The sequence below is a fragment of the Chiloscyllium plagiosum genome, chromosome 23 (genome assembly GCF_004010195.1).
Source record: "Chiloscyllium plagiosum isolate BGI_BamShark_2017 chromosome 23, ASM401019v2, whole genome shotgun sequence".
Taxonomy (NCBI): Eukaryota; Metazoa; Chordata; class Chondrichthyes; order Orectolobiformes; family Hemiscylliidae; genus Chiloscyllium; species Chiloscyllium plagiosum.
This window is the reverse complement of record NC_057732.1, coordinates 31,298,298-31,323,847: the sequence shown is the minus strand read 5'-3', so window position 1 is coordinate 31,323,847 and position 25,550 is coordinate 31,298,298. Positions and strand designations below refer to the sequence as shown.

At 40.3% G+C, this 25,550-nt stretch overlaps 1 protein-coding gene and 1 long non-coding RNA gene across 6 annotated transcripts in view; one reads left to right on the top strand and one right to left on the bottom strand.

The window, feature by feature from the left end:
• Window positions 1-15,084, top strand: part of ccdc146 (coiled-coil domain containing 146) — a 145,562-nt gene extending 130,478 nt beyond the window's left edge. For all 5 annotated transcript variants that reach the window (XM_043713819.1, XM_043713818.1, XM_043713820.1 and 2 more), the window contains 3 exons: window positions 4,307-4,444; window positions 8,977-9,225; window positions 13,946-15,084. In XM_043713819.1, the coding sequence (XP_043569754.1) occupies window positions 4,307-4,444; window positions 8,977-9,225; window positions 13,946-14,149 (591 nt within the window). In that variant the 3' untranslated portion in view covers window positions 14,150-15,084. The remainder of the gene's footprint in view (window positions 1-4,306; window positions 4,445-8,976; window positions 9,226-13,945) is intronic.
• On the bottom strand, window positions 6,291-25,092 carry LOC122561738. The gene is made up of 3 exons (XR_006315098.1): window positions 25,031-25,092; window positions 23,713-23,754; window positions 6,291-7,127 (listed from the first exon to the last, which is right to left on the bottom strand). It is a non-coding gene; the product is annotated as an uncharacterized LOC122561738 (long non-coding RNA).
• Window positions 25,093-25,550: the final 458 nt, after the last annotated feature.

The following is a 25,550-nucleotide window of genomic DNA, read 5'->3' as shown; positions in this document are numbered from 1 at the left end:
CAGAAACAGACCTTTTAGTACAACTAGTCCATGCCGACCATAATCCCAGACTAGTCCCACCTTCCTGCGCTTGGCCCATATCCCTCCAAACATTTATTATTCATGTACTTATCCAAATGTCTTTTAAATGTCATAACTGTACCACATTCACCACTTACTCTGGAGGTTCATTCTATTCTATGTAAATGAATTGCCCCTCATGTCTTGAAATATTTTTCCTCTCACCTTAAAAATATGCCCCCAATCTTGAAATCCCCAGTCCTCAGTAAAAGACACCTGACATTTACTTATTCATACCATTCATGACTTTACAAGCATCTATAAAAGGTCACCCCTCAATCTCCTACACTCCAGTGAAAAAAAATCCCAGCCTATCCAGCCTCTCCCCATAACTCAAACCCTCCATTCCCAGCAACATTCTGGTAAATCTCTTCTGAACCTTCTCCAGCTTGACAATATTCCTCCTATAATAGGGCAACCAGAACTGGATAAAGTACTCCAGAAGAGGGCTCACCAACGTTGTGTGCAATATCAACATGACTTCCCAACTCCTATACTCAAAGGACTGAGCAATGAATGAAGATGAGTGCACTAAATGCCTGAGTAAACACCCTGTCTACATGTGATGCAAATTTCAAAGAATTATGTACCTGAACCCCTAGGTATCTTTGTTCGAAAAAACTACCCAACACACTACTTTTAATTGTAGAAACTTTGCCTTTGTTTTACCAAAATACAAATCTCACATGTATCCAAATTAAACTCTATCTGCCACACTTCAGCCCATTGACCCAATTGATCAAGACCTTTAACTTTAAGATGACTTTCTTCACTGTCCACTGTACCACCAATTTTGGTGTCATCAGGAAGCCTTCTATATTCTCATCGAAGTCAGTTATGTAAGATGACGAACAACAGTTGACCTAGTGTAACATTGCTGGCCACAGGTCACCAGTCAGAAAAATAACCCACCCACCACCACACTGTCTCCTACTGTTAAGCTGATTTTGTATCCAATTGGAAAGCTCACCCTGATTCCCATATGATCTAACTTTACTAACTATTCTACCATGCGGAACCTTGAGGGTTTACTAAAGTCCAAGTGAATATCTACCGCTTTGCCCTCAATTTGTTTTTATAACTTACTCAAAAAAACTCCATCAAGTTTGTGAGACACAATTTCCCTCACACAAACCCTATCTTGGCTATTCTGAATTATTCCGTGACTCTCCAAATGCATATAAATCCTCTCTCTGTCGCTTCCAACAATTTACCCACCACCAAAGTCAGACTATCAGGTCTGTTGTTCCCAGGCTTCTCCTTACATTCCTTCTCAAGTCAAGGCACAATTTAGCCACTCTCTAGTTATCCAGCACTTCACCCTTAGTTATAGATGATACAACTATTTATGCAAGGGGCCCTGCAATTTCCTCCCTAATTTCTCACAAAGTCCTGGAATACAGTAGATCAGGTCCCAGAGATTTATCCACCTTTGTTTTTTTCTAAGGCCTCCAACACTTCCTCTTCTGTAATGTGAACTATTTTCAAAACATCAATATTTCTTTCTCCACAGTAAAAACTGACTCAAAAAATTCATTTAATATCTCTACCATCTCCTGAGGTTCAACATAAAGATGACCTTTGATTTTATTTTTAAAAGGGCCCCTACTCTCTCTCCAGTTGCTATCTTCCTCTTAATGCACTCGTAGAATCTCTTTAGATTATCCTTAATCTTAATTACCAAGGCTGTCTCATATCCTGTCTTTTCCTTCCTGACCTCCTTCTTAAGAATTCCCCCGCACTCTTTATACTGTTCAACACATTCACTTGAACTCAGTTGTCTATCTAGTTAACTGAATGTGAGTCTTTTTTATTCTCAATTAGAACCTCAGTATCTTTATTCATCTGTTGCTCGCTATGAGCCTTACCTTTCACTCCAATGGGAACTGCTTTTCTTATTTCCCAAGTCTGTCCATAAAATGCATCCTTTCAGTACTAATGTTATGATCAGTGCTGTAGCAATAGCAGCTATGAGTCTTTCCCTTCATTCAAAGAACTGAGAACCTTATGCCTACATTTGTTGCTAGAAAAAGAGTCCAGCTGCTGGCTACAAAGTGTAAGAATACATAATAATATATTCCAGTAACTTGAAGACTAGTCGTAAATTATTAAGAGGTAAAGTAATCATACCCCAACCAGACCATAGAGCTGCTTTCTCAGAGAGACAGATAAAGGCAGCTGGTAATGGTTTAACCGGAGGTGCCCCATACCTCAGGGAAGGGAACAGATGGAGAAGGTGGGATCTTCATGGTAACGTCAGCCAGTGCAGCAACTGAATTCATACTTTTGGTGTTACTCTGCATTGCAAACCCATCACGCAAGCCAACCTTCCATCCACTGACTCCGTCTATACTTTTCACTGCCTCGGGGAGGCTGCCGATATAACCAAAGATCTCTCCCACCCTGGTTGTAAACCCTTTCAACCTCTGTCAGGTAGAAGATACAAAAGTTTAAACACACATACGAACAGCTTCTTCCCTGCTGTTATTAGACTTCTGAATGGACTGCTCAAATTTTAAATTTAATGTTGATCTCACTATTTGTGCACCTTCTCTGCAGCCATAACATTGTATTCCTCACTATTCTATCATACTAATGCATTTTGTTTGGTATGATCTGCCTGGATTGCAGACAAAACAAAACATTTCACTGTCCCTAGGTATATATGACAATAATAAATCAAATCAAAAAGCTGTCAAGCCAATTGAGCTACCAATACAAATTATACATTTCCTCTAATTGAAAATAATGCCATTATTTTTAGATGGTTTTAAAAATATTTTCCAGTACTGTTTTATGAATGCAGACTACAATGGCATATGTTCAGCTAATGATATGGTATTACTATTTAGGGAAAAGTCTCAGCATGGTACTAATCACAAAAAGAGGATCCAGTTTACCACACCATGCTGCTAAGATACAATTTCCCCAAATCAGGAAATTATTAACCAACTTTGTCAATTTCCTTCTGGCAAAACAAACCAGTAATATACAAACAAAGAAGAATATATTAACATCACACCAACCTACAAAACTGTATTGAATTTACAACCTGGAACAAACCGTTCAGCTAGTACTGTTCTTCATGAGTCTCATCCCACCTTTATCTATCTTATCCAGTCAAAATATGATATTCCATTCCTTTCTCCCTCACACACATTTCTAACTTTTCCTTAAATGCATCTATATAACTTGCCTCAACCACTCCACATTGTTACAGGTTCCATATTCGCATCACTCACTGAATAAAGAAATTTCTTCTGAATTCCTGAATTACTACTGACTATCTTGTGGCCACATCTTTATTCCACTTATCCAGTTTAACCACTTGATAATTTTAGAGATCTTACCATTTAGAATTGCTGCCTATTTTGTTTTTTGTGGATGTCGTACCTGCTCAGTTATTCTTGTAAACATCTTTTGCACTCCCATTTTTTTAACCTTCTTTTGAACCAACAACCAGCTTTAAAAACATTATCAACTCAAACTGGTATTTTGAGCTTTTGGCCTTTAGGTATAAAGGTGCACTCCACAAATTATTCTTTTTCATTGGGTGGAATCTTAATGGGATCTGAGCAACATCAGCAATAGCAAAATTTATAGAAGAATCATGCATGACGTCCGTTGAGGCCTACCTTGACATTGGGAAAGCAAGGAGACTATGCTCTCAAGATAAGACACCCAGCTCATGGACTGGACCAGGTTGCATTTGGCTCTTCTCTCACTACCATGACGTTGTCTTCTCTGAAACTACCTGCCTTGCATTGCTTTGCCTTTGTACACCTTTCCCACTCAGCCAAACACCAGGCACCACCATGTTCAGCTGGACGCTCATTCCCTACCCGCAAAGCAAGGCACCAATTTCTCCCATCTGCCCTGCCTCAGGCAGGAACCATGCAGGGCAGCTGCAGACTGCAGTGCTTGTCCAGGTACACAAAGGGTTTTCAAAGATGGCACGGTGCCAGGAATATCTATTAATTCCAAGATATCCCAACAGTTTTCCAAGAATGACACGTGGTAAGATGGGGCTAGAATTGGTCATGAGTATCACCATCGGGGTGAGACTGATAGCTATTGAGGTACATTTGGTAAGTTACACAGTAAGAAAATTTACTAGGCCTTGGGGTGATGTAGCTTCTAAGAAATTCAACACAATTCACACAGCAAAAAACAAAATTCAGCCCATCATCTCAAATTGCTGTGCATAGATATTCTGTTGATTTAACTCTCATCTCCATCATTGCAGATGGACTTAAAACTAGTGAGAAAAGAGGAACAATTATTGGAAAAGGATCTTATCACTGATCAGGTGACACGCCTTTCTGAACGAATTAATGCTAAAGCAATAAATGGTAAACAGGACACACTGACCTTAGCCAAAAAGGTATGTTGAAATGTTAAATAGTAAACTGCTAAAATGTTACTCAGTTTAGTTATTTGCAAATGTCAATGATCATATTTTTGCCACTTATCATTGTTTACATTAATATTTACATTTTCTTGTAAAATTTTTAATCTTATAAATGGACTTATTAAAAATGAAGAAAACAGCAATTGGAACTTGTATTAATTACTGCCTTTACATCTATAGAACCAGAGTTCAAATGTAGCTGAATCTGCAGGATGTCTCACTTCTGACTTTGTACTCTAAATGTATAGAATGAAAAGAAATTAACTAACTCATCTCAATTCAGCTCTTAATCACTTAAGTTTGAAATAATTGGCATTCAGACATCAAGGTCCAGTGTGAAAAATATAAAAGATGTTATTGTACTACAATTTTCTGCATCTAGACATGCTACAACTCACAAAGAATATTTATCACCAACACTGAATGTTTGAAATAGAAATTGTTCTACTACTTAATGCCCCACTGGTGGGCACCAAATTTGCACAGGAGTTTTTGTTTTAAAAAGGAAAAAAGGTAAATGAACAAAACAATAGCAACGGAGTAGTGCTTGGTAGTTGTTATTCATGATTCATCACAGTTGCTTTCAAATTTAAAAAAAACAAATTTTAAAACCTGCCATTCTTGCCAAGAATGCTTCAGAAACTGGGCACAACATTAAAAAAAGGCAGGACATACACAGGGTGGTAACTGATGTTCGAATTATTACCCAAACCATTTAAAATAACTTACAGGAAAACATATGGAAAGCAAATGTCTGGCTAAATAAGGGTTTTGGGCCAAACAAATTAGTTAATGGAATACTGACACTAGTAATGGGAGACAATGGAGCTTTACATGGACCCAGGTCTTCATAGATTAAGACTGTGGAAAGGGCTTCTCTAATTGAGGGGGATGGATACATTAATAATAAGGGCTTAGTTAGCTTAGTTGGCTAAGAGTACTTAATAATACCATTGTGTGTATTCAATCCCAAAACCAGCTAAGGTAGTTCTTGGGACTACTGCTTCTCCTTGTGATATCATAGCAGAGAGATGTGGGAAGTCATGATTAGCAACCCTTGTTCATGTGAGGATGCTCAGTGGAGAGATAGCCAAAATAAAAAATAAAAATGCAGAGCATCCGCAAATAAATGGGGACCTGAAGGCAATAATTAGAAGCAGGATGTAAATACAATATGCAAGTCAAAAACATGGATAGAGAGGACATAACTATTTCAAGCTATAATTTGTTTAGAAATGATAGGGAAGGAAGTGGGTTGGTGTGTTAATGAAATATATGGTAATGGTAGTACAAAGAAAAGTCATTTTTAACAGATTAAAAACACAGCCCATATGGATTGATATAGAAAGGGACTGATCACATTATTAGAGGTACAGTGCAGTACAGGTTAACAAATAATGCAAAGGAACTGGTGAATGAAATATTTAGAAATATATATTATGAAATGATTAAAGAATACAAAATTCTAAGTATAGAAAATTTCCAAATACCTCTAACTAAGCCAACAGCAACATTAAGGGAAAGCTGGTGTTGCCTGTCTGATCCAAGATGTAAACCCAAAAAGGGGAGACTAAATTGCTAAACCTAATAATGAGAAATAATCTGGAACAAATACAAAGTAATTGTGGAAGAATATCTAAGGAATAGTGATCACAATATAATAGTAATGTGATTGACTCAAATGTGCCCAAAAATGGCTGAACCTGTCTATCTGTTCAAGAGCAATTAGAGATGGGCAACAATTACAGGTCTTACCAGCGATGTCCACATGCCATGGAAGAATTATTAAAACTATGCTTTTAATAGTGAGGGGCAGGATTAGAATGAATCTATGAGGTCTTCTTATCCTAGGATGGGGGAGACTAAAACTAGAGGACATAAGGTGAGAAGGGAAAGATTTAAAAAGGATCTGGGGGTAACTTTTACCATGCAGAAGTTGATGGTTGTACAGAAGAAGCTGCCAGTGGAAGTGTTGAGGGTGGGTGGATTTACAACATTTAAAAAAGGCACCTAGATGCATGTACGAACAGGAAGAATTTAGACGGACATGGGTCCAATGCTGGCAAATGGGACTAGGTCAGATTGGGATGCGTGGTTGGCACGGAGGGGTTGGACTGAAAGATCTGTTTCTGTGCTTTATGAAGACGACTCAATAACAGTTTGAGAGAGATACAGATTGTGCAAGACTGAAGTAAATAAATTGGTAGGGGATAAACAACTGAGGGAATGAAAATTGAGCTAAAAAGGCATGCTAATGATGATGAATGACAATGAATTATAAAACAGGCAATACTTACATGTAAAAAACACCTATAGAAATTAAAGGGAAATATATTGCATAATAATGTAAGAAGAGGTTGGCCAAAAATTAGATGCTATGGATAAATAGAGCAGGAGGATAAAATTGAACCCAAGTCAACAGTGAATTCAGTGTTGTTGAGGGAGGACATAATTATGCTACTACTATTGCATGGCAGGTGATTACTCTGTCTTGTTGAAACTTTCATCACCGAGCACTTGCCAGTCTAAGTTTGTTTGTTGTCCTGATCTTGTTGTATTCATGCATGCTCTCCTTCATTTAGCTGAGAGTTGTTATTTGTCTCAAATCTTGAATCAACCACACTTGGGAGGGCAGCGTGCTGTTCAGGTCTCCATTCTATATGACATACGTTGAAACAATGAAGAAAATATACAAGGATGTTACCAGAATCAAGAAGATACAACTATCAGGATTGTGCAGACCTAATACAGATCTTTAAAGTTAAGGTTTGATAGGATGAATATGGAGAAACCTTAACTTTAAAGAATGTGCACTCAGCATATGGTTTAGCTGAAGCAGGTAACAATAATACATTTAAAATAAAAGTTTGAAACACACCAGAGGAAAATTGCATTTACAGTTATGGAGACAAGGTTGGGAAAATAATTAGTGAGAAAACTCATGTAATATATTAATCAGGACAGGCTATTTGAGATGATGGCCAATTTCACTGCTAGGACCCACTATGTAATTCAAACATTACTGTTTGATATCAACATATCTGTTGCTTATAAATAACACTTGTGTTCAATTACACAAAATGGAGACCATAGCTTATTAGGAATTTGTTGAGAAATGAATCCTATGAAATCCATACTAATATTTAGAAGCTATATTTGTCCTTTAAGTTGGTTAACTGATTAACTTCTTTTTCCAAAAAAAAAATTGGTTTCCTACCAGTTTTTGTGGATACCTATCAGCCAAATTCTGTAGACCACCCCAAAGAATTTCTCAAGAATCCTCTGTACCAGAGCTTAACCAATGTGCAAGATGGCGTGGATTTGGTTGTCATCTTGCATGTTTCTCTCATCAGGCATATTTATCAAATTTTAAAAAATCTCTCTCTTAATATACAACTGTTTCAAAACTACAGATAAGAAATTCTGTACATCTGTTACTGTTATGCTGTCAGCAGTCAGAATTCTTTGATAGCATGCTCATTATTTGTGCTGTCTAAATTCAACCAAGCTGACAATTAAAAAAGGAGATTTGGAAACAGATTTTTTTGATCCAGTATACTCACATCTATCTTTGTCTTCAAGGTTAAACAAGAAAGAATCTTTTTATCTCAAAAGAAATCTGAAAGAACTGCAGATGCTGGAAATCAGAAACTAAAACAGAAATTGCTGGAAAAAACTCAGCAGGTCTGGCAGCACCTGTGCAGAGAAGTCAGAGTTAACATTCTGGGTCCCGTGACCCTTCCTCAGAACTATGGTAGCTAGGAAAATGTTTTTTTTGCAGAAGATAGGGTGGAGAAAAGGGCATAAAGAGTAAACAATAGGTGGAGATAGGCACCAAGGTTGAAACTTTATTGCTGGAACAGCACAGCAGGTCAGGCAGCATCCATGGAACAGGAGATTCGACGTTTCGGGCACAGGCCCTTCTTCAGGAATGAGCAGAGAGTGTTCGTAGCTAGGAAAATGTTTTTTCTGCAGAAGATAGGGTGGAGAAAAGGGCATAAAGAGTAAACAATAAGTGGAGATAGGCACCAAAGAGAGAGAACAATGGTTAGATAGACAAAGGAGTGGATAACGATCAGTCTGGGAGAGTCAATAGCTATCAATGGGAACTGTTTATCTGAGCCTTCCTGCTGAGATAATGTTATAGACATTATAGATCGTACTGATCAAATTACTTCAAATTTTAAATGTTTTTTTACAGTCCACACTACTTATAGCCAACAGCAATTTCAATTAGTAATCTGAGCTACTGAAAAACTGGCTTTATGACAATTTGGAGGTGCCAATGTTGGACTGGAGTGTACATAGTTAAAAGTCACAACACCAGGTTGTAGTCCAACAGGTTTATTTGGAAGCACTTGCTTTCGGAGTGCAGCTCCTTCATCAGGTGTTGTGCAATTTTTAAACTTGGGCTTAATGACAGCTGATTTCAATAAGTATTAAAACTGATAATGATGTTTAAATGAATTTGTCTGAATTGAGAGGAATTTACAACAAACTTACAGGTGAATGAAATGCAAGGAAAGGTCAAAGATGTTACACGAAAGATGATGGCCGTGGTTTCTGAGCTGTCTATGCAACAGGCCAATGCCATACAACTCCAACAGGATGTCAGGGATAAGCAGCAGTTTCTGGAAACATGTTGCCTACGGATGGAGCAGGGAATGGCACCCAGTGAAGAATTTGAATCTGAATGGCTAAAACTAGTGGATAAAGAAAATAGACACAAAAGAGAGATGGAGATGAAAAACAAGGTATGAATTTCACAGTTTATGTCAACTGTCAGGAAAAACGTTATAGGACAAGTAAATGCAATTTAAGATAAACTGACTAACAAATTCAGTTGTTTGTATTTATGGGCAATTAGGAAAGAATGGAGTGAGGAGGGACCTTGAGCTTAAATATTGAAATGCATGAAACCCAAGACACGTCATCTACTATAAATTTACCTATACTTCCACACACACCATCTACTATACCTATTGCACCCAATGTGGTCTTCTCTCCATCAGAGAGACAGGACGCCAACTTCCAGATCATTTCAGATAACATCTTTGGGGTACCCACACCAACCAATCCCACTACCCCGTGGCCAAACACCAACTCCCCCAACCACTCCACCAAGGACATGTAGGTCCAGGGGTTCCTCCATTGCCCAACCCTAAACACCTAATGCCTGAAGAAGAACACCTCATCTTCCACCTTGGGACCCTGCAACCACACAAGATCAATGTAGATTTCATCAGTTTCCTCATTTCCCCAGCCCCATTTTTTCCTAGTCCCGAGCCTCTAACTTGGCACTGCCCTCTTGACCTGTCCATCTTCCCTCCCACCTATTTGCTCCACCTTCCTCACCGACCGATCACCTTTCCCCTCCACCTTAATCTACCTATCACATTCTCAGCTATCTTTCCCCCACCCCCATGCCCCACTATTTATCTCTCAGCCCCCCCTTGCCCACAAACCTCATTCCTGATGAAAGGCTTATGCCTGAAACACTGATTCTCCTGCTCTTCAGATGCTGCCTTACCTCCTGTGCTTTACCAGCACCACACTCTCGACCGATGTCATTAAGTTGGTCATAAGTTTAAAAATCACAACCCCAGGTTATAGTCAAACAGGTTTATTTGGAAGCACTAGCTTTTGAAGCACTGCTTCTTCATCAGGTGGCTGTGAAGCAGGACCATAAGACACAGAATTTATAGATTACAGTGATACAATGATACATAGATTGTTAAGTCTTTCATCTGGTTTCAGTTCTTTAATATGTAAATCCCAGAACTTCTTTTAAATCACATTCTCAAGATAACTTAAGGTTTTACAACAAAAGGTGGCATACAGTGCCTTAAAGGTGTGAGTTTAGAGTCTGTCTGTATCCCAATCTTGAGTCAGACTGGTTCTATTTCCAAAGTGGAATTTACAAAATATTATACGGACTGACTACCTGCATTGACTACTTGCAGGTTCTGCATTTTTTGAGCAAAATAGAATGTATCTGCAAATATAATTCTGCAAATGCTAATTCACTCTATAAACTTATATGTATATGCATGTGAGAGTATGAGAGACCACGCAAGAGAATAGTGCTGTGAGTCACCCAAAGGTCCCGTTTGATGCCATCCTGATGGGTTCCGAATTTGGCTATCAGCCTCTGCTTGGCCACTTTACTTTGTTGCCTGTCCCGAAGTCCACCTTGGCGGATGGTCACCCGAAGGTCCGAGGTTGAACAATGCAAAGTGGCCAAGCAGAGGCCGATTGCCACATTCGGTACCTGTGAAGATGGCCTCAACTGGGACCTTTTGTTCATGTCACATTACAGGTGACCCCACAGGTGACACACACACACACACACACACACACACAGTCTCTCTCTCTCATATACACGCTCTCTCCCTTATGTACACATACACCTCTCACAGGCTTATAACCCATCACACACACATTTTACCAAGCTTGTACACATGCAAACACTTTCTCACATGCACTCACACGCACACACTCACTCTCTTTCATGCACACATACACAGAGATTTATGGAGTGAATTTGTATTTGCAGAATTATATTTGCAGATACATTCTATTTTGCCCAAAAAATGCAGAACCTACAAGCAGTCAATGCAGACAGTCAATACATGTAATATTTTGTAAATTTCACTTTAGAAATAGAACTAGTCTGACTAAAGGTTGGGATACAGACTCTAACCTCACACCTTTCATATATTATCCGAGCTGAGATGTCACCTTTTGTTGTAAAACCTTAAATTATCTTGAGAACGTGACTTGAAAGTAATTCTGGGATTTACATATTAAAGAACCAAAACCAGCAAATCCATTCTAAGATGAAAGACTTAACTATCTAGGTTTGTTCAATGTATCATTGTATCACTGTAATATTTTGCTATAAATTCTGTGTCTTATGATCCTGCTTCATAACCACCTGGAGAAGCAGTGGTCAAAAAGCTAGTGCTTCCAAATAAACCTATAGGACTATTACCTGGTGTTATGTGATTTTTAAACTTTGTCTACCCCAATCCAACACCAGCTCCTCCAAATCATGAAATCTTATGGTACTTGAAGATTGTAAATGGCACGCAGGATCTGATTTTAAATAAATACTGTGCCTAAGATAATCCCAACTTGCATACCCTATTTAGTACGGTCGATGGCTCACATCTAGCTGTAATGCGCATGTGCATTTGCTTTCTGCCTACCATGTTGAAACTTGAAAATCTACTCTATTATTTTGCCTTTGCTGCATCCAAAACTCATCTAGGATTTATTTAAATGGAGCTGAAAATGTGTTGCTGGAAAAGCGCAGCAGGTCAGGCAGCATCCAAGGAACAGGAGAATCGACGTTTCGGGCATAAGCTCTTCCTCAGGAATGTGTGGGGGGTTGTTGGCAGGAAAAAGGGGCTGGGCCTGGGAGGAAGGTAGCTGGGGATGTGGTGGTGATAGGTTGCAAGGGAGGGTGGAGTGGTTAGGTGGGAAGGTAAGTGGACAGGTAGGACAGTTCAAGAGGGTGGTGCCAAGTTGGAGGGTTGGATCTTTGATAAAGGTTTGGGGGGAGGAAGATGAGGAAACTGGTTAAATCAACATCAATGCCATATGGTTGGAGGGCCCCAAGGTGGAAGATGAGGCGGTCTTCCTCCAGTTGTTGGGTAGATTGGATGTGTCGGTGGAGGAGGCCTAAGATTTGCATGTCCTTGGCAGTGTGGGAGGGGAAGTTGCAGTGGTCAACCACAGGGCGGTGAGGTCATTTGGTGCATGTGTACTGGAGATGTTCCTTGAAATATTCCACAAGTTGGTATCCTGTCTCCCTACTGTAGAGGAGACCACAGAGAGCAATGGACACAGTAGAGCTGGTGTTTGGATGTGCAAGAAAATCTCTGCCGGGTGTGGAAGGATCCTTTGGGGCCTTAGACGAAGGTGAGGGGGGTGGTTTGGTGACAGGTTTTACACCTCTTACGGCGGCAAGGGAAAGTGCTGGGAGTGGAGGGTGGGTCGGTGGAAGGTGTGGACCGAATGAGGGAGTCGCAAGGGAACAGTCTCTGAGGAATGTTGATAGGGGTGGGGAGGAAAAAATCTCTCAGGTCCGATTGCAGTTGGCAGAAATGGTAGGAGATAATGTACTGTATCTGGAGGGTAGTAGGGTGGAATGTGAGGACCAGAACGGGGTTCTATTCTTGTTGCTTTCAGAGGGGTGGAGTTCAAGGGTGGAGGTGCGGAAACAGGAGGAGATGCGCTGGAGGGCATTGTTGACCATGTGGGAGGGGAAATTGCAGTCCTTGAGGTAGGCGACCATCTGGGATATCCTGGAGTGGAATCGCTCCTCTTGGGAACAGATGTAGCATAAGCTGAGGAATTTGGAGTAAGGGATTGCATTTTTACAAGATGGGGGTGTAGTTCAAGTAGCTTTGGGAGTCAGTGGGTTTGAAGTAGATATCCATGTTGACTTGGTTGCCAGAAATGGAGATGGATAGGTCCAGGAAGGGAAGGGAAGTGTTCAAGATGGTCCAGTTGAACTTAAGGTCAGGGTGGAAGATGTTTGTGAAGTTGATGAACTGTTCAACTTCCTTGTGGGAGCACAAGGTGGCGTTGATACAGTCATCAATATAGTGGAAGAAAAAGTGGGGAATGGTGCCAGTGTAGCTGCACAAGATGGACTGCTCCATGTATCCGATAAAGAGGTAGCCATATCTAGGGCCCATGTAGGTGCCCATGTCTACCCCTTTTGTTTGAAGGAAGTGGAAGGATTCGAAGGAGAAGTTGTTGAGGGTGAGGACCCGTTCCACCAAATTATATGAGTGTGTCAGTGGAGGGGTACTGGTTGGGTCGGTGGGAGAAGAAGAAACGGAGGGCCTGGAGGCCTTCGCCATGGCAGGTGGATATGTACAGGGACTGGATGTCTAAAGAGATGAGGCATTGGGGGCCGGGGAAATGAAAGTCATGGAGGTGGTGGAGAGTGTTGGTGGTATCCCGAATGTATGTGGGAGCTCCTGAACCAAGGGAGACAGACAGTATCAAGGTATGAGGAGATAAGTTCGATGGGGCAGCAGCAGGCAAAGACGATGAGTCAATCGGGGCAATCAGATTTGTGAATTTTAGGTAAGAGTTAGATCTACCTATCACATTCCTAACTACCTTCCTCCCAGCCCACCCCCACCATCCTATTTATCTCACAGCCCCTTTCCCTCCCCACCCACATTCCTGATGAAGGGCTTATGCCCTAAACGTCAATTTTCCTGCTCCTCGGATGCTGCCTGACCTGCTGTGCTTTTCCAGAGCCACACTCTTCGACTCTGATCTCCAGTCCTCACTTTCTCCTAGACACAATATTTACATATGATTAAACATCCTCTAGGTGCATTCCAGTACACTACAAATCCATAATACTTTTTTGGCTCACCCAAAATTTAGCAACTGGATTAATAACAAACACTGAAGATATTTTCTTCCATTTTGTTCTCAAATCAGGAAACTGAAGAGGAAGAAAAGCATTTATTGCCCGGTGGAGTATTTACAACAGCTGAGCCGAGGCCGAATGCATATATCCCAGATGGTGATTCTGGATTACCTATTCCACGACCTTATGGAAAAATGGTTCCATTTAAACCCAGTGAGCCCAGTGCACACATGCGACATTATAGAAAACCAGTCATTAAGCCAATTGAAATATAATGATATGACAACTATATTCTAAAACATTACCACATTATACTCCAGAATTCACCTACAAAGGAGACATTTTCTTTGGTGATAATAAAACAGCTAGAAGGATAAATTGTTTACAAATTGTTACTTTTTAAAATTTATAGATCTTGATTTGTTGTTAATGTATAACTTTCATTTAACAGTTTTATTTTGACAGATTTACATATGCAGACCAGTTTGTACTGACTAAACTCTGACACCTTCTACTCAACTGAAATTAGATTGTCTTCCAAGATACTTTATCTGGTAAAAATATTGAAAATGCCAAAACCAGATACAAGATGCCAATGTTAAAACTCTGCTAAAAGTTTGTTATTGTTGTAGAAGGTGGTCACTCAGTCTATTATGTTAAGCATTAGAGAATTATCAGAAGACATTGTGTTTAGCAATTATCTTTCTACACAATTAAACCACATCTAAATTAGTATATTCTGAGGGTTCCATGTTCTGTTTTTGTACAACTCAATGTTACAAAGTTGCTGAATAATGTGATTATCATATTTGTCTTTGTGAATTTCAACATAATTATCAAATCAATTACATGAGATCAATTTAATTTTCGATAAAGAAACATTTTTGCTACATAATGGTCAGCAGTTGTTGCTAAAGTTATCTGGGTGAATTTTACAATATAATCAGCAACTTGTACTTATGTATGGCCTTGAATGTGGAAAATGAGGAGTCAATAGCCCAATGGTATTGTCACTGATTTAGTAATCCGGAGATCCTGGTAATACCTTGGGACCTGGTTATGAACTTCATGAAGTCTGGAATCAAAAGGGTAATGGACAATTAAAATAATTGTCAGTTGCAGTAAAAATCTCTGATTCACTAATCTCTTTTAGGGAAGGAATTCTGCTGTCCTACATAGAACATTGAACAAAACAGCGCAGAACAGGCCCTATGGCCCTCGATGTTGCACTGACCTGTGAACTAATCTAAGCCCAACCCCCTACACTATCCCATCATCATCCATGTGCTTATCCCAGGATTGTTTAAATCTCCCTAATGTGGCTGAGTTAACTATATTGGCAGGCAGGGCATTCCACGGCCTTACCACTGTCTGAATCTCTTTTAGGGAAGGAATTCTGCTGTCCTACATAGAACATTGAACAAAACAGCGCAGAACAGGCCCTATGGCCCTCGATGTTGCACTGACCTGTGAACTAATCTAAGCCCATCCCCCTACACTGTCCCATCATCATCCATGTGCTTATCCCAGGATTGTTTAAATCTCCCTAATGTGGCTGAGTTAACTATATTGGCAGGCAGGGCATTCCACGGCCTCACCACTGTCTGAGTAAAGAACCTGCCTCTGACATCGGTCTTAAATCTATCACCCCTCAATTTGTAGCTATGCCCCCTTGTACAAGCTGATGTCATCATCCTAGGAAAAAGACTTTCACTGCCTACCCTATCTAATCCTCTGATCATCTTGTATATCTCTATCAAATCCCCTCTTAGCCTTCTTCTCTCCAATGAGAACAGACCCAAATTTTTAGATTTTTCAATTAGATCCCCACCCAATCTTTCTAAACTCCATTGAGTATAGACCCAGAGTCCTCAAATGTTCCTCATATCTTAAGCTTTTCATTCTTGGGACCATTCTCGTGAACCTCCTCTGAACACGCACCAAGACCAGTACATCCTTCTTGAGATATGGGGCCTAAAGCTGCACACAACACTCCAAATGTAGTCTGATCAGAACCTTATAGAGCCTAAAAGTACATCTCTGCTATTATATTCAAGTCCCCTCAAAATAAATGGCATAATTGCATTTGCCTTCTTAACTACTGACTCAACCTGCAAGCTTACCTTGAGAGAATTCTGGACTAGAACATCCAAGTCTCTTTAAACTTTCTAGTTAATTCTGAAATGCAAAGAGAATATCAAACATAACAAAAAAGCATGCACACAGAGACACACACATGTGCACATGCAGACACTCGCATAGACACAGACCTAAATGCACAGACACAAAGGCACCAGCTATGCCCACTTCTTACTTTTTAATATTGAGGAGTATTCAGAGTATGCCTCCATCTTGAGCCAACTTCTTATTTCCCTACTTTTAATGGCAATTCTTGTCATATTTTGAAAGATGGGCTGATATCTCACTGATCTGAGATGCCTTATTGTTCTTTAGACTGTTTGGACCGCTGACGTAATAATTTCTCCCAGGATGATGATCAGCTGCAATGTTGTCATCAAACTCAAATGTGGAGCTAGGGTTGGGTTCAGTTTGTTGATGAAGATTCCTGAAAATATTCCACTCATCTCACTTCCTGCTGCTTAAATCAATAAAGTCCTAGAATCTTGCTCTTGATTGGTACAACAATGCTGCTTCTTCTTCTCCCATTTAGCTCCCATCTGATTCTGTACAGCGTCTTATAAAATAGTAAATCTTAACTGCCCCCTGAAATGGCCTAGGAAATCACTCAGTTGTTTCTAATTGCTAAAAAGCCTCACAAAAAGAAACCAATGTCGGTCACTGACATCAACCAAGGCATTGGAAGTGACAATGACAAATTCAGCCCTATTGACATTGCAAAGTACTCTTGACCAAGATCTGGAAATACAAAATTAGGAGAACTGACTTACAGATTACACAAACACTCATGCTCACAGAATGATATCTCACACACAATGTGTCAGACAACACCATCATCCTCCCAGTGTTTGTTCTGTCCCACTGCCAGGGCAGACCCAATAGACATGGCAGCACATAATCAAGAGGGAGCAGTCCTGCAAGTCCCCAACATTGAATCTGGACTCCATGGAGTCTCACGGCATAAGGTCAAATATGAGCAAGGAAACCTGCTGCTCATGGACACATTACCAATCTCCGCAGTTTAGATTAGATTACATTACAGTGTGGAAACAGGCCCTTCGGCCCAACAAGTCCACACCGACTCGCCGAAGCGCAACCCACCCATACCCCTACATTTACCCCTATATCTAACACTACGGGCAATTTAGCATGGCCAATTCACCTGACCTGCACATCTTTGGACTGTGGGAGGAAACCGGAGCACCCGGAGGAAACCCACGCAGACACGGGGAGAACGTGCAAACTCCACACAGTCAATCGCCTGAGGCGGAAATTGAACCCGGGTCTCTGGCACTGTGAGGCAACAGTGCTAACCACTGTGCCACCGTGCCGCCCACGATGAATCAGAACTCTTTAATGTTCAACCACTTGGAGGAAGCACTAAGGCTGGTAAAAGTGCAGAATGTACTGTGTGGATGACTGACGTGTTCATCACCAAGTGTGGTTCAGCAGCACCACAACTGAAAGACACAGATATTCAAGTTGGTTGGCAGCAGATAGGGAAGAGGTCATCCAGAAGGAAAAGCATGCTTATCCTCATCCTCACCAATCTGCCTGCCACAGATGCAAGTAAGCATGACAATATTAGTTGGGACCTTTGTACAATCCTTATGCAAACGAAGTACCATTTTAAGTTTGAGGATAGCTTCCATTGTATTGTGTAACATGTCACCATGGCAAATGGGATAGACTTTGAACAGACCATGCAACTCAAAGACCCAATATCCATAAGGCCATGTGGTCCATTAGTAGCAGCATACTGTATTCCAACACATTCCAACATTCCAAGGATCGACCTTGGTTCAATAAAGAGGGCAGGACAGCATGCCAGTAGCAGTATTGGACATATCTAAAAATGTGTTGACAACCCAATGAACCTACAACACAAAACTACCCAAGTGTTACTGAAGGTTGGTTAATTCAGTTGGCTGGATGGCTCGCTTGCAATGCAATGTGATACCAACAGCACAGGTTCAATTCCTGCACTAGCTGATTTTACCACAGAAGTCCCACCTTCTTAACACTGCCCCTCAGGTTAAACCAGCACCAGTCATCTCTCTGTAATGAGCATGCAATCCTGTTGTTTTCGTAGCAGGTGACAGACAAGGCTAAGAAATTCCACGATTAACGGATCTGATCTAAATTTTGCAATCCTGCCAATTCAGTTGTAAATGATAGTGAACAAATCAAACAACTGGCTGAAGGGGGCAGCTCCACAGTCATCTTCAATGAGGGAGGAGCCCAATACGCAAGCACAAAAGATAAGATTAAAGCATTTGGAACAATCTTCAGCTAGAACAGCCCGAATGGACAGTCATACAGCAAGGAAACAGACCCTTCAGTGCAACCAGTCCATGCAACCATATCCCAAACTGAAGTAGCTCCACCTGCTTGCTTCTGGCCCATATCCCTCCAAACCTCTTCTATTCATGTGCTTATCGCAGTACCTTTTAAACATTGTAATTGTGCTCACACTCACCACTTCCTCACGAAATTCACATGTGAGTCACCCTCTTAAAAAACATTGCCCCCATGTCTTTTTTTAAATCTCTCTCATCACCTTAAAAATATGCACCCTAGGGAAGACACCAACCATTAACTCTATCTATACCCCTCATAATTTTCTAAACTTCTACAAAGGTCACCTCTCAACCTCCTACACTCCAGTGAAAAAAAAGTCCCAGGTAATCCAGCTTTTATTTTTAACTCAAACTTTTCATAGCCAGCAACATTCTAGTAAATCTCTTCTGAACCTTCTCCAGCTTAATAATATCCTTTATATGACAGAGTGACCAGAATGGGACACAGTAAGAGGCCTGTACAACCTCTATATGATTTCCCAACTCCTATACTCAAAAGGACTGAGCAGTGAAGGCCACTACAGGAGGCGTAAAACCTGCACACACACACCCCCACTCACCTCTGTCCAAGGCCTCAGGATGCTGCCTGACCCGATTGTGTTTACGTGATGCAAACTTCAAAGAATTATGTACCTGAAACCCCTCGGTCCTTCTGTTGTGCAACACTACCCAAAACCCTACCACTAATTGTGTAAGCCCTACCCCTGTTTGTTGTACCAAAACGCAACACACCCTGCATTTATTCAGATTGAATCCATCTGGCATTTTTCAGCCCATTGAACCATTTGATCAAGATCAGTTTGTAATCTTAGAAAACCTTCTTCACGGTCTACTATAGCACCAATTTTGGTGTCATCTGCAAACTTACTAACCACGCCTTCTGTATTCTCATCCAAATCATTTATATGGTGACAAACAAAAGAGGACCCAGAACTAATCCCTGGTGATAGGCCTCCAGTGTATAAAGCAACCTTTGTCTCCTGCTGTTAAGCCAATTCTATATCCAGTTGCCAAGCTCACCCTGAATCCCATATGACCGAACTTTACTCTACCATGTGGAACCTCGTCAAAGGCTTTATTAAAGTCTAAGTGAACAACATATGTTGCTCTGCTCTTAATCTTTTGGTAACTTCCTTAATCAAGTCTGAGAGACACAGGACCACAACAATGCTGACTATCCCTAATCAATTTTTGCTTCTTGAAATGTTTACAGTGTATCTTTCAGAATCAACTCCATCAACTTACCCACAATTGAAGTCAGCCCCACAGGTCTATTGAGTTCCCTCGTTTCTCCTTACAACTCTTCTTAAACAAAGGCATAACATTAGCCATCCTCCAGTCATCAGGCACTTCACTATAGTAATAGATGATGCATAGATTTCTGTAAGGGGTGCCACAATTTCCTCCCTTACTTCCCACAGCATTCTGCAATACATTAGATCAGGTCCCAACAATTTATTCACCTTTGTATTCTCCAAGACTACCAGAATTTCCTCTGTGACGTGAACTGTTTTTAAAAACAGCAATATTTATTCCCCCCTCTGTTCCCCCCGAGTCCTCGAGCTTCCATTTCTTTCTCTAGTAAAGACTGACAGGAAATATTCTTTTAATAAATCTCCCATCTTCTGGGGTGTAAAGCAAAGATTATCCCTTTGATCTTTAAGGGCCCTACCCTCTATCTAGTTACCTTCTTACTCTTAATGTACTTGAAGAATTTCTTTGGACTATCCTTAACCTTATCTGCCAATGCTCTCTCATATCCCTTTTTTGCTTTTCTGATTTCCTTCTTAAGAATGCCCCTACAATCTTTATATTAACTAAGCGATTCATTAGAACCCCATTGACTATACTGAATGTAAGATTCTCTTTTATTCTTGACTAGAAGCTCTATCTTCATTCATCCATTGCTCTTTAATCTTATCTTCCTTCCCCTTCACTCTAACAGTAACATAATGTCTTTGAATTCATCTCACAGTTGAAAGCCTTTCACTTGTCATATATCCTTTTATTTGTGAAAAGTTTACTCCAATCAACTTTTGAAAGTTCTTGTCTCATACCATTAAAATGTACCTTACTCCAATTAAAACTTTTATGAAATCAGGAGATCCCAGCATTACAGATGCCAGTTTTTAAACCAATTTGATTCATTGTGTATGATATCAAGAAATAACTGAAGTTACTGGATACTGCAAAAGCGTAGAAAAGAATCTTGCAATGAAAGAAGAGAATTTCATCAGAATCCTAACAGGACATTTGCAAAAATGAATGGTGAGGCATCTGCTGACTCTTTTGCTTAAGTATCAATCGGAAACCTTTGACCTATTGTACCCTCACGAAACCTCCAAAAGTTTTGAACAAGGAGTATACCTATAGGAAGTCGAACAGGAAAAACGCATCCCTGACAAACTTCCAAGACTTTTGGAATATTGCATGGAATATTCCTATTGGAAGACTTGAAAGGTTCAGAAAAGATTTAAGGATGTTGCCAGGGTTGGAGGATTTGAGCTATAGGGAGAGGCTGAGATGGCTGGAGCTGTTTTCCCTGGAGTAGAGGCTGAGGGGTGACTTTATAGAGGTTTATAAAATCATGAGGGGCATGGATAGGATAAATAGACAAAGTCTCTTCCCAGGGATGGGAGAGCCCAGAACCAGAGGGCATAGGTTTAGTGTGACAGGGGAAAGATGTAAAAGGGGCAACTTGTTGACACAGAGGGTGGTGAGCGTATGGAATGAGCTGCCAGAGGAAGTGGTAGAGACTGGTAAAATTACAGCATTTAAAAGATATCTGGATGGGTATATGAATAAGGAGGGTTTCAAAGGTTTGGGTCAAGTGCTGGCAAATGGGACTAGATTAGGTTAGGATGTCTGGTCGGCATGGACGAGTTGGACAGAAGGGTCTACTTCTGTGCCATACATTTCTATGACCTGTAATCTGTCAACGGTGGCTCAACTAATCTAATTACTCCTTTAGACCAAGTTATAGTTCATGAGAAAAAACTATATAATATTCTTAAAACCGACATTGCAGATGATGTAACACCGGATATTATACTGGGTGGGATTTTCAGTTGCTCCTGAGAGCAGGAAACAAGGCAGCTGGGGAACTTAATTTCACAAAAGACCAAAAATCAGGTTCCTGATGAAAGAATTACAGTTTGTAAAAAGGCCTTATTCCACAATGGTAGTGTCACTAACACTTGCCAAAAGTCCTGGATTTAGATCCCAGCTTTCCCGAAGGCATGTACCATGTCTAATCAAGTTGATTAAAAAATGTGTAAGTTTAAAATTCTAAGAACTTTACGAATTAGAAAGGTGGGTTGAACTAATAGAAACATTAGGAAGCCCTATTATATATTATGCATGCTCATAATTATTAGCTTCCACTTCCCAACTAACTTCACAAATGGGATCTTCATCCCATCGTATTAGGCAATGAGATCCCAATGTGAGAATCTCTCTGGCTATGTCAAAGGTATTGTGAAACCCATTGTACAGGAAACCCCCAGCTTCTGTCACAACACTGCACTGGATGTAGCGAACTGCCCAGCATTCAGAACAACACCGCACAACCCTGCCACAGCAGCTGCTGCAAGATGTGTCAGAATATTAACATGTGGGAACATCTCCCACCATATATGCGGTGAGTACTCATGTGACTTGGCCAATGTTGTCTATCTCATATGCTGCAGGCAAAGATGCCCTGAGGCATAGTAAATTGGCGAAATTGAGCAGACGCTATGACAACAGATGAATGGACACCACGCAACAACCACCAGGCAGGAGTGTTCCCTCCCAGTCGGGGAACACTTCAGGGGTCCAGGACATTCAGCCTCAGACCTTTGGGTGACCATTCTCAGAGGTGGACTTGGGACAAGCAACAAAGCAACTGAGTAGAAGCTGATAGCAAAGTTTGATACCCATGGGAACAGTCTCAACCGGGACCTCGAGTTCATGTCAGATGACCCCACTGCATGATATACACACACACACACACACAAAACTCCTGCATACTCACACACCCATGCAGACCCTCCATCATACATGAACTCTCTCTCTCAGAAGCACACGTACACCCCCCACACTCGCACTGACACGCAACCCTCACACATACCCTATCACACCCACACTTAATCAAGTTTATACACACACACACAAACACAATCATGTACTCTCACACCCACACACACACATCCACACTCAATCTGTGGCTCCTACATGCACACACCTAAGCTTATGGGGTGAATTTGTTTTTGCAGAATTACTTCTTATTTTTCTCAAACTACATGAATCCATGTAAAACTATACAGAGGGTTTGTCAGTTTGACATAGCATTGGGACACAGACAGACTTCACACCTATTGTTTAAAAAGGTGAGCTATCTTGAGAATGTAATTTAAAAGTAGTTCTGGGATTTACATATCAAAGAACTGAAACCAGTATATCCTATTATAAAAGATGCAAGTTTTAATCTAAGGTTGTTTACTATAATCACATCTCCAAGACACTGGACTCCTTTGGCTATAAATTCTGTGAGCATGATCTTAACCTCCATAACCACCTGGAGGAGGAGTGGTGCTCCAAAATCGAGTGCTTCCAAATAAACCTGCTGGACTATGACCTGATGTGTGATTTTTATAAACTTTCTCCTCAAATTAGTAGTATATGCATTTCAATTTCTGAGTCCAAATAAGAGATGTGCAACAGATGAGGTTTTTTATTTGCTGGAATTGAAGTGAGTAGCCCCTGCCTTGTCCTCTTTGAGTAGCATTTGTCTATGCCACTCCATGATTGAGTAAGATGAAAGTCAGAAGGGCTAATGCCCGAAACGTCGATTCTCCTGTTCCCTAGATGCTGCCTGACCTGCTGCGCTTTTCCAGCAACACATTTCCATCTCTGATCTCCAGCATCTGCAGACCTCACTTTCTCCTCTAAGATGAAAGTCATCCAAGTCACACAGGGCACAAAGGATGACTGAGGCAGAAAAACTCAAATGTAATAAGCATACATCAAGGAGGTTGACCGAGATTGGAAAGTCTGTCTTCCATTCAGGTAAAGTTCAAAGTTGACCAGAAGTATAGTAGCAAGCCAACAGGGTACGGGTGAAAGGACCTGAACGTTTAGCCATAGGCATCCACTCCAAAACCATGTGATGCTTGTGACTTTCAGGGAATGATTGCCTAAAATGCCCTTAAAATATAGCACCAGGACTTTGAACCCTGTAATGTAACAAAAGAGGTATCAACTTTCTGCCCAACCCCATCACAAGATTCATTATGGTCTGCTACATGTATACGTAATAAACTGACAACTGCACAATCAAACAGGAAAATCCAACTTACTTCCAAATTACGTGACACGGACTTCCACATTTTCTGTTGAACCTGTAATCCAGCACAGAAATTTCTGTTCACATTTCAGTAGGCATTGACTAAAACTAAGATGGAATAGAATTGTTTCTAGGAAAGTCTGGTGTGAAACATCGATTAACAGAAAAAAAAATGGATTATCTGTAAAATCAAACCAAGACAAGTAATTTCCATTTTACAGATGTGCTGGAGTAATCAAAAGGATTGACATAGCTGTTAAGAATTAACAGGAGATCTCAGATGGTTTAATGGGAAAAAAGGTGAGACAATGGGAGCATATCCTTACTTTTATTTATTACACTGCTAATCTGCATACTCCCAGGAATGTGATAAGAATATTGGATTGAAAACTTATGTATGAACCTGTCCTTTTATTTCTAACTAAAAAGTTAGGGTCTCACTTATTTCTTATCAGTATTTACACTTGAATAAAAAGGCCCACACTAATCTCATTGCCACGGAAATGGTGTTTGAGAAGGGAAGAATTTCTCATAGATCCCTGACAATACTCTGGCTTTGGTAGTCTACCAGGATCCAACAGAAAGGGAGAAGTTAGGTGTGGAAAATATCTACCATTTTGTGCATTCACGCGGGTGAGAGATCATACTTGGATTGAAGAAGACCAAATTCCTGAGAATTTGCAATGAGACTGCAAAGCTTTTGCATAGTGTATCAAAGAGACTCCACAGAAAACAAATGCTCAACTTGGAATATAATTCTGGAGCGAGAAGTTACCAGGTTGGGACAGGAATGGATATAAACCTTTAGGTGCTAAAGGACACTGGTTCCAGGAGAATTGAATATCTAATTAGTAAACAATGTAAAGTATACCACAAATTGTATTTTTAGTTATGGTAGAAGTAAAAGGAGATAATGCTGTTTTAAAAAAGTACAAGTGACCTACAAAAATCGTGTTTAATCAATAATGTTTCTAGTTTGTTACAGTAAAAGCCTCTTAAAAATGTAAGTCTTGTTGTGGTAATCCTTTCAGCCAATAAAAAAGCTTCCAGTTAAGATACTACTAGAGTCATAGACCTGTACAGCATGAAAAAAGACCCTTCCATTCAACTCATCCATGCGGATCAGCTATTCTAAATTAATCTAGTCCCATTTGCCAGCATTTTACCCATATCTGTTTAAACCCCTCCTATTCATAAACCCATCTAGATACCTTTTAATCGTTGTAATTGTACCAGCCGCCACCACTCCCTCTGGCAGCTCATTCCTTACACACAACCCTCTGCGTGAAAATCTCTATGAAGATAGTAACATTATGACAAAGATAACTTACCTGGGGTTCCAGGGTTAAAGAATGTCTGAATATGAAAATTTGAGTGTGCACATCATGAGCTGCAGTCACAACCAAAATAAAATGCTTTGAGTTTCACAAGACAAGATGCAAGTTCATGATTCTCTGGACATACGTCTGTGGTGAAAGCATATAAAATACTAAAAAGGATTTTCCAATTTCATTTTTCAAGCAGATAGGACATACTACCAATCTATAAAATAGACATAATACTCTGCCTGGTTTATTTGGAAGTCTGAAGTATTATTAGTTCAATGAAAGTTCAGGATAAAATGTAAAGAAAAACCTGGGTAACTGGAATCCATAATACTCAATTTTTTACATTCAGTGATCCCTGGGTACGGAAAAGAAACATGAAAATGTCTGTTTGAGAGTGAGGGAATAGTGATATTTTTAACCTGAAAGTTTATTTTAGAATGAATACTTTGCCCGCAGGATTAAACCCTAGATATATCTAACTCTTGGGATTTATTTTTAGGAGTTAATAGCTCTTATGGCTTAA